Source organism: Kryptolebias marmoratus, linkage group LG23 (genome assembly GCF_001649575.2).
Source record: "Kryptolebias marmoratus isolate JLee-2015 linkage group LG23, ASM164957v2, whole genome shotgun sequence".
Taxonomy (NCBI): Eukaryota; Metazoa; Chordata; class Actinopteri; order Cyprinodontiformes; family Rivulidae; genus Kryptolebias; species Kryptolebias marmoratus.
The window spans coordinates 4,879,717-4,891,796 of record NC_051452.1 but is presented as its reverse complement, the minus strand read 5'-3'; the positions used below and the strand labels follow the sequence as shown (position 1 = coordinate 4,891,796).

The 12,080-nt window shown below is 43.0% G+C and overlaps 3 protein-coding genes across 11 annotated transcripts in view; 2 read left to right on the top strand and 1 right to left on the bottom strand.

Annotated features, from left to right (window-relative positions):
• Positions 1 to 2,196, bottom strand: part of LOC108246840 — a 9,285-nt gene extending 7,089 nt beyond the window's left edge. For 3 of the 7 annotated variants that reach the window (XM_017434574.3, XM_017434576.3, XM_017434578.3), the window contains exons 1-3: positions 2,117 to 2,196; positions 215 to 443; positions 9 to 98 (exon numbers count right to left, since the gene is read on the bottom strand). In XM_017434574.3, coding sequence (XP_017290063.1) covers positions 9 to 98; positions 215 to 337 — 213 coding nt within the window. In that variant the 5' untranslated portion in view covers positions 338 to 443; positions 2,117 to 2,196. The remainder of the gene's footprint in view (positions 1 to 8; positions 99 to 214; positions 444 to 2,116) is intronic. The other 4 variants (XM_037973877.1, XM_017434577.3, XM_017434575.3 and 1 more) reach the window with 4 other exon arrangements.
• Positions 1 to 5,640, top strand: part of lipt1 (lipoyltransferase 1) — a 16,985-nt gene extending 11,345 nt beyond the window's left edge. Inside the window, exons 1-4 of one of the 2 annotated variants that reach the window (XM_017434579.3) lie at positions 3,402 to 3,490; positions 3,976 to 4,519; positions 4,679 to 4,900; positions 4,986 to 5,640. In XM_017434579.3, coding sequence (XP_017290068.1) covers positions 4,012 to 4,519; positions 4,679 to 4,900; positions 4,986 to 5,398 — 1,143 coding nt within the window. In that variant the 5' untranslated portion in view covers positions 3,402 to 3,490; positions 3,976 to 4,011 and the 3' untranslated portion in view covers positions 5,399 to 5,640. Of the gene's footprint in view, positions 1 to 3,401; positions 3,491 to 3,975; positions 4,520 to 4,678; positions 4,901 to 4,985 lie in introns of those variants that run through there. The other variant, XM_017434580.3, reaches the window with a different exon arrangement.
• Positions 5,641 to 6,271: 631 nt separating this feature from the next.
• The window catches only part of eif5b (eukaryotic translation initiation factor 5B), a 13,872-nt gene continuing 8,063 nt past the window's right edge, over positions 6,272 to 12,080 (top strand). The window contains exons 1-14 of one of the 2 annotated variants that reach the window (XM_017434563.3): positions 6,272 to 6,413; positions 8,292 to 8,408; positions 8,497 to 8,560; positions 8,652 to 8,810; positions 9,217 to 9,706; positions 9,779 to 9,918; positions 9,990 to 10,067; positions 10,148 to 10,298; positions 10,371 to 10,463; positions 10,564 to 10,650; positions 10,718 to 10,783; positions 10,884 to 10,907; positions 11,513 to 11,799; positions 11,869 to 11,976. In XM_017434563.3, the coding sequence (XP_017290052.1) occupies positions 6,379 to 6,413; positions 8,292 to 8,408; positions 8,497 to 8,560; positions 8,652 to 8,810; positions 9,217 to 9,706; positions 9,779 to 9,918; positions 9,990 to 10,067; positions 10,148 to 10,298; positions 10,371 to 10,463; positions 10,564 to 10,650; positions 10,718 to 10,783; positions 10,884 to 10,907; positions 11,513 to 11,799; positions 11,869 to 11,976 (1,899 nt within the window). In that variant the 5' untranslated portion in view covers positions 6,272 to 6,378. The remainder of the gene's footprint in view (positions 6,414 to 8,291; positions 8,409 to 8,496; positions 8,561 to 8,651; positions 8,811 to 9,216; positions 9,707 to 9,778; positions 9,919 to 9,989; positions 10,068 to 10,147; positions 10,299 to 10,370; positions 10,464 to 10,563; positions 10,651 to 10,717; positions 10,784 to 10,883; positions 10,908 to 11,512; positions 11,800 to 11,868; positions 11,977 to 12,080) is intronic. The other variant, XM_017434564.3, reaches the window with a different exon arrangement.

Below are 12,080 nucleotides of genomic sequence, written 5' to 3'. Positions count from 1 at the left end.
GAGGATACCTGAGGTGGACACAGGTGGGGTGAGGATACCTGAGGTGGACACAGGTGGGGTGAGGATACCTGAGGTGGACACAGGTGGGGAGAAGTTACCTGAAAATGAAGAAATGCTGTGAATTTAAATAACTTAATGGGTTTTGAAATCAGCAAAGATATAAAATATTAATATAAAACAACAACGTAGAGTAATTGTTTCCCTAAATAAGAACCTTGGTAGGAGGAGGGTTTCCATGGTTCCTGAAGGTGGAGGCCAGGGGAGGAAGTGACTGAGACAGAGAGGAGTGATGGACAATGGGAGGAGTTGCTGCTGAAAATGTCCACATGTCAGACATGTTTTCATGCACGCACACACCTGTTGACCATGAATGTATGTATGTATATAAACATGATTATGTGAGCAGCAGGTGGTGGTTTATCTGGAGGACATCCTCAGAGAATCTGTAGGGTTACAAAGAAGTCTGGTCAGTAACTCTCAGTCAGACATGAAGTAATTTATCTGTGGACACCTGAAAGAAGTGTCTCCTTTTGTTTGACATTTAGGAATTTTGACTGGCTTAATAAGGACACCTGGAGTTAGATATTATCTCTATGGGGACACAGTGTGGACACGTTAGACGGTCTTTACAAAGACACCTGTAAGCCATCCTTATCTTCAAGTGGACACTTTGGACTTTCTTACATTTATGTGTCATTACATAAATGTCTACAGCTACAATGTGGAATAATGAAAATTGTTGTTAGCTTTTTGTCACTAAATGCACACCTGAGAGTTGTTACCGTCCCTATATGGACACCTGATAGCTGTTGTTGTCCTTATATGAAGACTTGACTCTTTGAAAATGGACACCTGTAAGTCATGGCATCCCTAAATGGACACTTGAATTGTTATTACATTCATTGACACTTCTGATTCAACATAAGATGGTTGCTGTAGCACCTGCTGGGTTTTCATGGACTCCTTTGAGTCATTTTCTGTTTCTGTTCAACCAGGAAGCGTTATAGTCCTTACAAACCTATGAATAGTTGCTGTCTTTGCGTTGACGGCTGTAATTTATGATTGAACAGCTGTTTGTATGTCATAATTTCTATGTGATCACTCTCAAAATGTGGAGAAGAACTTATTTACAGGAGTATCTGTAAAGTGTAATTATCTTTCAGGGACGTCTTTGATTCAATATTATTTGTAAAGACAGTGTGGACACATGCAGGCTGTTTTATCTCAATGTGGACACACCGAGTTATTTGGAAAGCATAAAGCAGCATCATTGGTAAATGTTTGTGATGACATTTTTTGTGGTCTAAGTTGTTTTTCTTTTATTTTGAAATCATGTCATTTAGGTAATGCTTCTAGGTAAATTTTCATAGTTTTGACCCGTCAGTGAAGACACTGAGATGCTAGTATTACATTTTAGACCCGATGTGAGTTTAAGTGACTTCCAACAAGTGAAGATCAGTTAAACTTTCTGCTCATTGGGGGATGGAATGGAAACTCTTGACGGCTACTTCTTGGTATATTTTCAGTGTTACCATTGGAAGATGTTAATCTTGATGCTATGCTTTCAGCAGCTTCTCTGGGCTGTAGTGGTGAGCTGTAAAAGGACTTATCAGAACAGATCTTTCAGTGCTGATGGTGTGCAGACCACACAAACTGTATCTGTATGACTAAGTGTGAATGTGTGATGACACGTCTAAGAATTAACACCCAGAAATGATACAAACTTTTTTCAGCAACAACATTTGACATTTAAAACCTGCGTTTCAAATACAAACACTGTTTTACTGATTAAGTTACCTAAATTAGAGAGATTATTTAATGTCTGAAAAAATAAATTAAGCTTTCAACGACAGCCTTTATCAGACTTTCTAAAAGAACAACTTTTTCTTATAAATCTGACACAATGGTCTCATCTTCTGTATCTTCTATTTTCATATTTTTCTGATATGATCAAACAAACCATAAAATATATGATGAAATAGTGCAAGTAGAGAATTTAAAGGCTTTTAGATGATAAACTAGCTATACCACAGACGGTAAATAATGAAAACTAGAATCAAAGCATTTAAAAGTATATTTTAGTTTAAAGTTAAACCAGATTTAGCGGAGCTCTCACCTGAAACATCATCGACTCTGAGGAACTGACTCTGCCTGTGTGTGTCTGCCTGTGTGTGTTTTTGTGTTGTCAGGAAGTGGTCACATGTTCTTCCTCTCTCTGGTCGACTGTTTCAGACTCTTCTTCTTCCTCATGATGACGAGTTTAAAGGTCGAGAACAAAGAAGAGTTCGAACATAAAGCTGATATAAAAATATAGGGCAGTGATAAATTAAAAAGACCTGAAAACCCTAATTTTTGATGTTATGTAAACCAAATAATTGTAATTATCTCTTTTTGTTTGTTTGCTTGTTTGTTTTATTTTTTTTATTTTATCTACAACAAAGTAAAGTTGATAATCATATAAGCACTGTTTTTTACTCTAGAAATATGTTAAACTTTTGGTTTGGTTTGGTTGTTCCTGACAAAATTTAAATTTAGACATTTGGAACATGTGGAGCTCTGGGAGACCCTGAGAAAATCAAACTTTTTTATTTAAATAAAAAATCGGTCACTTTTTAAATGTGCACTTCATACTTTTAATAAAAGATGAACTTTATATGTAGGGGAATGCAGTTAGTTGAAACTCCTTCAGTGTAAAAGCGTGGTGTAGCCTAACTCTGAGGTGGATTTTCTGTCTTCTTTTATATAAATCAAATTAAAAATCAAACAGATCATAACTGATAAAACTGGTTTTAAAGAACCGTTAATGGAACCTCTGCCAGGCAAGCTGCAGTTCAGCTCCGGTAACCTTTAAGTGACGGACCGAAGTTAACCCCGAGCTGTCAAGTTTCAAAACAAAACGGAAATGTGATCATTTAATTGATCAAAACCTTCAGAATAAAAGGCACAGACACTAACCAGCTCCTTTTGACAAAAGTATGCAGAGCATGAACATATTCACAACCAGTAATATTAAACATAAAAAAATCTAAATCCATGTTATTCCCTTTATTCAAAAACAAAACTGATCATTTCAGCAATAAGATGTTAAAAATGCTAAGGTTGGTTATTTATCTGTAGCTGCAGCCTTTATTCAAAGAACTTGATTTTAAAAACAGTTTCCATTACTGGTGTAATTCAGGTCTTTAATTTCTTTTATAAAGTGGTAAATGACCAACCTGAGTTTATACTTATTTACTTCACACCCGGACCGTTCTTTGAAAATATTTAAGGTTTTATATCAAGTCAAATTTATTAAAACATTTTTAAAATACGCAGAAGTGGAATTTTTTATACAGGGTTTTAAAAAGAAGTAAAACATAAAGTGATATAAACACAGATTGCAACCCTTATTTTTAAATTATCAGTGCTTTTATTCTGTAGGACGTTAGCGGAAGTTGTTCGTGTTCGCTAACAGACGCAGGAGTTCGGAACCAGCTCCTCTTCGGATCAGGTCAGCAGCTGTTTTCAGGCCCGTTTCAGTCTCCGAAGGATCTCTTTGTTTACGGATGATTGTGTTGAAGGGGAAATATTAAAAACATTTATTCCGTTTTCAGAGTAGCGACAGAACGGGGCTAATGCTAATGCTAACTCTCCCGACTGACGCTGGAGAAGGCGAGGCCATGTAGTCATGGGCGGGGCCTATTTCGTCACACGTTTCAGCTTTTTAAATAAAATTATCTTGATGTGGAACTAGGTTCCCTTTATTCATAACTAACATGAATTCACTCTAACTTTAGTTTATTTCAGTACTGAACGTCAGTTTAACGACACTTCTGTTAAAATAAAATGTAATGGTATTAATTAAAGAACGCTGAAGACTTTCTGAGATTTAGAGTAATTCTTGGAATTGTTTGTGACCCATTAAATTATCTCAAACCAGAAAAGGTTGAATTTAACAGACTTTCTCTTCTCTGACCTTCCTTTGACTGCCGTCAGAATGAGCCGGAGACATTTCAGCAGTAATCAGGAAACATGACGTCGTCTCAGCTCAGAAGGACGTTTTCTCTTCTGAGAGCTCGAACTGGAAACGGGCAAACCTGGACCAGGTCTCTCTTCATGGACTCTGGCAGCAGTAGCTCTGGGCTTGTCCTCCAGTCTCAGTCCACTGACGTGTACCAGAACCTGGCTCTGGAGGACTGGATCGACGCCCACGTGGATCTTCAGCAGCGCAGCATCTTGCTGCTGTGGAGGAACGGGCCGGCCGTCGTCATCGGACGCCACCAGAATCCCTGGACTGAGTGCAGCTTGTCGGCCATGAGGAGGTTGGGGATCCCTTTAGCCCGGAGACGGAGCGGAGGGGGGACGGTCTACCACGACCTCGGGAACCTCAACATGACCTTCTTCGCCTCCAGAAAAGCGTACGACCGTCAGAGGAATCTGAAGGTGGTCACTGAGGCCCTGAGGCGACTCCGTCCAGAACTGGACGTCCGGGCCACAGACAGATTTGACATTTTACTGAACGGACGCTACAAGATCTCAGGTAGGAGAACAATCTGGGAGACAACAGGCTGCTTTTATTACTCAGGTTCTAATATTATCAGATAAGAGATTAATATTTATCACATTTGTGCTGCTATTTTATTTACATTAATAAAGTTAGCCTGTGGTTAGTTAGTGTGATTCTTGTTGTTGTTTGCAGGCACAGCATCCAGACTCAGCAGGAGGTCGTCTTACCACCACTGCACTCTGCTTCACTCTGCTGATCGCTCCGCCCTCTCCGCTGTGCTCCGCCACTCCTGTCCTGGTATCCAGAGTAACGCCACGCCCAGCATCCCCTCACCTGTCACAAACCTGGTAGACCACGCCCCTTCCTTGGAGTGGGAGGAGCTACTGGGAGCTCTGGTGCAGCAGTACACCAGAGGTGCTGCACGTTACTGTTGTTTCTGCTGACGCAGACGTGAGAACTCGTTAATGGATTTCCATTTTCTCTCCACTTCGATCCTCAGAGTTTGACCTCCGCCCTGCGTCCACCGCTGTCGACCCGTCTAACGAGTCCTCATTTCCTGGTGTGGGCAGCCTGGCTGCAGAGCTGCGCAGCTGGGAGTGGACGTTTGGTAAGACGCCTAAATTCAGCATTAAGACAGAGCTGGAGCTGATGGACGAGCAGCTGGACGCTCACTGCTCTGCTCATCTGCACATGGAGGTGAAGAACGGGCAGGTGGGCAGCTGCCGGTTGGACGTCCCAGCAGACTGGCTTCCTCTGCAGCTGAGCAGCCAGCTGAGCGACGTCCTGGTTGGAGAACGGTTCTGTCCGCACAGAGCGGCAGCAGCTGTTACCGAGCTGCTGCGGTCCGAGAGCGGCCAGCCGCACACACGACTGCACAACCTGTGTGAGGCTGTCCTGGCTGTGATTGGCTGAAACGAGTCCCAGATCAGAGGACAGGCACCCCCTGCAGGCTGCTGGGGTCATTACAGTAACAGCAGGAAACAGTCCTCTGGTTCTGGTGGATTTTAAGCTGCTTCAGCCTGAGGAACAGCAGAGACAGTTTTAAATCTGCGTCCATTACATAAAACTGGATGCCTTCTGGGCTGCCGATTTATTTTTTGTATGAGATGGATGTGAATTTATTATGTAGGAAAAATTAAAAATGATTTCTATATTTGTGCATTTTTTTTCTGACACTCTTAATGTTTTTGTAGTGATAAATATAAGTAAATAACACTGAACTTTTATATCAGCAAAAACTTTTAAACCAAAACTTTATAAAAAAACATCACATTTTTTGGAGCACGCACAATTATTCTGATTAAAATCTATGATTACATCCTATTTACTGTCTTTTGCTTGGTGTAAAACTTAAAACAAAATTTGACAAACAATAAATTTAATTTTTATTTGTTTTTATTACTAAAATAAATGTTTAGATGTAGTTCAGGAATAAATACAAACCTGAAGGCTACAGTATTTTTAAATCCTAGGTTTATGGCTGCATGTTTTTATCTTATTGAGCTCTGATCAACGTTTGATACTTAAAGTCGAAGAGCGCATGCGCTAAAGGTCGATCGAGGCAAAGCTGGTACAATAGAGAAGAAGTATCACTTCTTCCTTTTCTCTAGAAGCCATGCGCAGTTTTGATTCAAACACTAGCTATTAAGTTGAAGATGTTAAGTACCTTTTTGGCCTATAATAATGCAAGATGTATCTTTTAAGATTGCAGGTCAAAAGTAATAAATCAACTTTAACGTGGAGCCTGACGTGTAGCGTTATCATACACGTTAGGATTAGCGGGAGTAAAGCATCTTCAAAGTGCGTCGTTAGTAGACGATCTTTGACCAATGTGAGCCATCGTGTGCGTCGGCCAGCAGTGAGCGAAGTACCAGCCGACATATATTGGCGAGATGGGGAAGAAACAGAAGAAATCCGGAGAGGACAGGTAGGCAGAACGTGACCTGCTGCCGACAAACACCTGTTCACGCTGGCACCGAGCGTCAGCGACTTCCCTACGAAGTTAAAACCTCCCCAAACCGTCCCGCTTACCGCTGCCTACCATGTTAGCTTAGCGGCTAGGCGTCCTAGCAGATGCTAACCACGAGTCATTGTACGCATGTGAGTTCAGGTGAAGCTGTAAACAGTCTGAAAATGGCTTAAGATGAATTATACAACAAGCAGGCCGGCTGTCACGGGTTCACCCGGACTAACCTGAGCCTGTGCCCGGCTTGGGGCTCACTGGCTGGTGTTAGCCGGAGACAGCAGCGTAGTTAGACGCTTTAGCTGCCTCAGAACCGGCTGTTGGATGTCCACACCTGCTTCCTACCTGATATTAAAGATCTCACAGATTATTATTCAGCTGCTCAGGTGTGTTCACCTGGAGGCTCATTGGTAGAACAAACCCTCCGCAGTTAGGGTAGGTTAGCTGCTAGCTGCGACTCGTGTCGTGTTATGACTGATGTCACGCGCGTGTAACTTACCTGCCTCTCAGGTGTTTGACTCTGATGACACATGAGGGAACAGGAAATAAAGGGTTAAAACTCACCAAAAATAAACACTAACCTGTATCAGAGCTTCCAGCTGTTCTGTCTTTAATATTCTGATTATTTTCTGCTTTATTTGTTGTTTATGTTGTTTTGACTCTGTCTTGTTTTACATGAATGTTTTTAATATATTTTTATTCTGGTGGATTGGCATGTTTGTTCCAGGTTTCCGTCTTTATTTAAATGTCTAAAGCTCTCTTTAAAATGTAGTTTTCATCATAAATCAGGATCTGTCCTGATTCTTCTTGTTGGTTCTGTAAACATTTATACTTTATAAGTCAAAGTACTAACGTAGTGTTTATTTCTATAAAATAAGAATCTGTTTTTGAAACGTCTCAGAATGCCAGTTTTGTTTTAATAAGACACTTCCCCACATAAACCTGTTGCTGTTTACTTTGTGAGAGTCCTGACACAGATGTATTATTTATCTGGCAGCTTATCCAGTTGGGGGGTCCAGAGCAGACCCCCTTCAGGACCCGTTAATTGGTGCACTCAGGAATTCATTAAAAATGAAGATGAATAAGCCATGCTCTCTATAAGATGCTGTTCAGTTATGTAGGTCGTGCTGGCAAAGCGTGAGCGGCTTTTATTTTAGTAAAAAATGAAATAAAAGCAGCTGTTTCCAGCATCATCGCTGAGTTTTTATGAAGAGAAACTGTCAGCATTCATCAGAGGTTTTCCTGCCTCAGATGTGCAGGAATGTAATTTATTTAATTTATTATCTTATTTAATTATATGTCACCATCTCAGTCTTTTAAAGTCAGACTCATGTCTAAATCTAAAGTTATTTACATTATTACTCATTTGATTGTTCTTTCAGTGTTTTTCCCATCAGTTTAAACAGTTTTCTCTATGTCTCCTGCTGTCTGTCATTTTTCTTTTTGCCGTGTTTTTGTCATTTATGTTTGAGCCTTTTGTTGTTTTCTAGTCCTCACATCTGTACGGCTCACAGCTGGTTAGTTGAAATAAAAACCTGAAGTTTTGTTTGTTTCAGTTGTTTTGTTTGACAACAAAACGTGAAACTCGGGTAAAAACAGGTGACGTGATGTGAGGGTTAAAAACTGTTTCTGCTGCTGGTTTGGTTCGTTTCTCTGCTCAGAGGACTTCCTGCTCTCTGTGCATCCGAGGGATGATGGGAAACAAAAGGAAAGGAAGAGTCAGCAGTCGCTCTTCGTCCTGTTGTTCTGACACAAAGAGACCTTCATCGCTCACCTCTCTGACAGGCTGATCATGTGACCAGGTGCCCATTTATCGATCGACTGTTATTGATCTGTGTTCAGTGCCAAAGATGATGTCAGTGACATCGACGCTCTGGCAGCAGAGATCGAAGGAGCTGGAGCCTCCAAGGAGCAGAAAGGGAAGAAGAAGAAGAAAGGAGCCAAGAAGGATGACTTTGAGTACGACATGTTACCTCCTTCATCACAGCCTCCTCTTCTGTGTGTGTAGATTATTGTGTAACTGTGTGTGTGTGTGCTCCTCCTGCAGCGAGGACGACATCCTGAAGGAGCTGGAGGAGCTTTCTCTGGAGGCTCAAGGAGGAAAGGCCCAGGTAAACACACCTGAAGAGCGCCGCACTCACCTGTTCACCGGTTCACCGGGTCACCCGGTCACCCCTCACATCCACACCCTCTCTCCTTCAGAAAACAGAAACCACAGAAGAAGTGGAGACCCCAGAGCCTCCCAAACCAGAGAAGAAGAAAACCAGGAAGGGGAAGAAGGGCGGAGCCAGTCCTGAGGATGAGGAGCTCGACGAAAGCCTTGTTAAAGAACAGAAGAACGAAGAGCAGAAGAACAAAAAGGTGACGTGAATTCATCAGATAGATGATGTTTAAATTAAAAACATAAAGATCCCCCTTTTGTGATCTCAGACCTGTTTAAATGTTTTTAAATTATAAAGACCAAAACCAACCTGAAGCTGTTTTACTGGAACCTCCAGTTCAGTTTGAGTCCTGAATGATGTGATGTGGTCCAAAATAATCTGCTTTAAACTCAGGAAATGAGAGAAACTTCTTGAAAATTTAGGTTTTTGGTTGGAAAGGGTCTGCCTCTCTGTTGTTTCTGATTTTAAACATATTTCACCTTCGTTTAAATACATTATTTTCTTATAATAACTTGGTTCCCAGCGCCTTTAATTTGTCAGAATATCCTCTTGAAAACATCTTCCTGTCTCTTACTTATGTCTGATTCTCCTCTGTGCTCCTGCAGGCGGCTCCTGCTGCTCCTCCGTCCGACTCCGACGACGACAGCTCCTCCCGCTCCCGCCTCAAAACCAAAGGAGGCAAAAAGCCATCAGTGTCTGGCGAAGAGGAGGCCGGAGACAAGGATGAAGATGTGAAGACGGGAGGTGGAGGAGGAGGGAAGGAGGACAAGTCTGAGGAGGATGAGGAGAACACCTCCAGGAGGGACAAGAAAAAGAAGAGCAAAGGCAAGGCTGAGGTGGAGCCTGAGGATGAGGAGGATGAAGTTGGAGGTTTTAAGATCAAAACGGCGGCGCAGAAGAAGGCGGAGAAGAAGGAGAGGGACAAGAAGAAGAAGGAGGAGGAGAGGATGAAGCAGAAGAAGCAGAAGGAGAAGGAGTCCACCGTGGAGACTAAAAAAGAACCAGAGAAGACGGCGGCGGAGGCCCCGCCTCCTCTGACGGCACCACCAGTATCTGTGACAGAGGAACAGGAAGAGGCGGAGCCAGCAGCTGAGGGTATGACATCATCAGTTGATTAGTTTTGTTACAGAATTTTAAATTTGATCACGTTTTCATCTTTCCCTGCAGATGAGACGGAGGGTGACAAAAAGAAGAAGGACAAGAAGAAGAAGAAGGGAGAGAAGGGAGAGAAAGAGGAGAAGAAGACGAAGGGTCCCAGTAAGGCCACAGTGAGGGCCATGCAGGAGCTTCTGGCCAAGAGGAAGGAGGTGAGGCATTCTGGGTAATGTAGTCCTGGTGCTGAGGTTTGATGTTTGTCTGACAATGACTGTTTTTGTAGGAGGAGGAGAGAGCCAGAAAGGAGGAAGAGGAGCGACAGAAAAGGCTGGAGGAGCAGGAGCGGCAGAGGCAGGAGCAGGTAAAACACGAAGCAGCACCTCCTCTTCTTCTCTTAATCCAGATCGGTCTCTTTGCTCAGCCCTGTGCTCGTGTTTCCAGGAGCGGCTGGAGCAGGAGCGTAAAGAGAAGAAGAAGCAGAAGGAGAAGGAGAGGAAGGAGCGGCTGAAGAAGGAGGGCAAGCTGCTGACGAAGGCTCAGAAAGAAGCTCGAGCTCGGGCCGAGGCCACGCTCAAACTGCTGCAGGCTCAGGGTCAGTGGGCGGGGCCTGTTTGCTTTCCTGCCTCCGTTCCTTCATGTAAACGTGTTTAATTTGCCTGTTTAGGTGTCGAAGTGCCATCCAAAGACACGGTGCCAAAGAAGAAGCCCGTTTATGGAGACAAGAGGAAGAAGAAGCCCAACGCTCAAACTCCTGAAGGTGCCTCCTCACTCCTCCTCCTCCTCCTCCTCCTCCTCCTGCTGCTCCTCACGCAACATAAAACACGTTCAGTCTGTTAACACTCGTTCCTGCTCATCAGAATCATCAGAGGTGGCATCACCGACCTCGGAGACCCCAGAGCCTGTCGCCATGGAAACAGAGGCTGAGGTGCCCTCTACAGAGCCAGGTGAGTGTGACAGGTGTAGGAGAGGAGGAGGAGGTGAAAACGTGTTAAACATGCTGTTTTTATGCAGAGGCAGAGGAGAAGCCAGAGGCTGATCTGGATGACTGGGAGGCCATGGCCAGCGATGAGGAGAAAGGTGAGAGAGGAAGGTTTAAATAAGACGTAAACACAGACAGCAGACCGACAGGTAACAAGAAAACCTTAAACGTTTCTCACTTTCGTTCATGGAACCACAGAGAAGATCAGACGACGTAAAGCAGGTACTGAATCTGTGCAGCTACTAAATGCTTGCTGTTCTTAGTGAGTTTAGTTCTGACTGAATGTTTAAATTAGGCTGAAATAGTCCTTTAACAGCTTGCTGTTTGGGAACCGACTGATCTGTGTTAAATAAATGTTCATCTGCTTCTCCCAGTTTTTTATCCTGAGTGTTTTTTAACTGATTGGATGTTATTATGCGTCTTCATCACAAGTGAATTTTTAGTAAATTAACTTTTTTATGCATGACTCTTCATTTTTTATGCATATTTTGTTTTACAAGTTTGTTTTTTATATTATTTAGTTACTAACTAGTCTTGTAATGTTATGTTAAAGTTGTTTATTTTTCAAGAATTAAAATTTATTGAATAACCAAGTAGAATTTTTTTATAACATATCTATAGATGGCTGATATGTACTTGGCTTGTGCAGTTTATTTTATTTTTTTATGTTTAATCTTGGCCTCTGCTGTTTGATTTAAATTAGGACTCTTAATTTAAATTAATATTTATATTTTGACATTTTTTAGATTTACTGTAACATTCAGACGTTTCAGACTTTCTGTGTTTTTATGGACAGATGTTTTTAATTTTTCACTTTTTTATGTCAGAGTTGAAGAAAGTTCACATCGAGGTGAAAGAGGAGACAGCTGCTCCTCAGCCAGCAGCCAGTGAGGAGGAGGAGGAAGACGAGGAGGAAGAGGAGGAAGATGAAGAGGAAGAAGAGGAGGACGAGGAGGAGGAAAGCGAGGAAGATGGCGAGGGGCAGAAAGGACCGACGCCATCAGGTCAGGGGAAGAGGAGAGCGGTGAGTGAGGAAGAGAGCAGCGAGAGCGACGAGGAGGACGGGAGAACGAAGGAGGAGCAAGTGTACGACCGAGCCAAGAAGAGGATAGAGGTGAGGAGGAGTGAGACCTCCTGTTTGCCCAGCCCGGCTCTGACTGACAAACTCTTCATGTTTCCATAGAAACGCAGAGCGGAGAACTTAAAGAACATCGACACGGAGCGGCTGAGAGCGCCGGTGGTGTGTGTGCTCGGACACGTGGACACGGGAAAGACCAAGATCCTCGACAAGGTGACTCTGACTGACCGGTTACAGGCCTAACTTCGGCCAGTCACAGGTCTCACGTCGGCCAGTCACAGGTCTCACGTCGGCCGGTCACAGGTCTCACGTCGGCC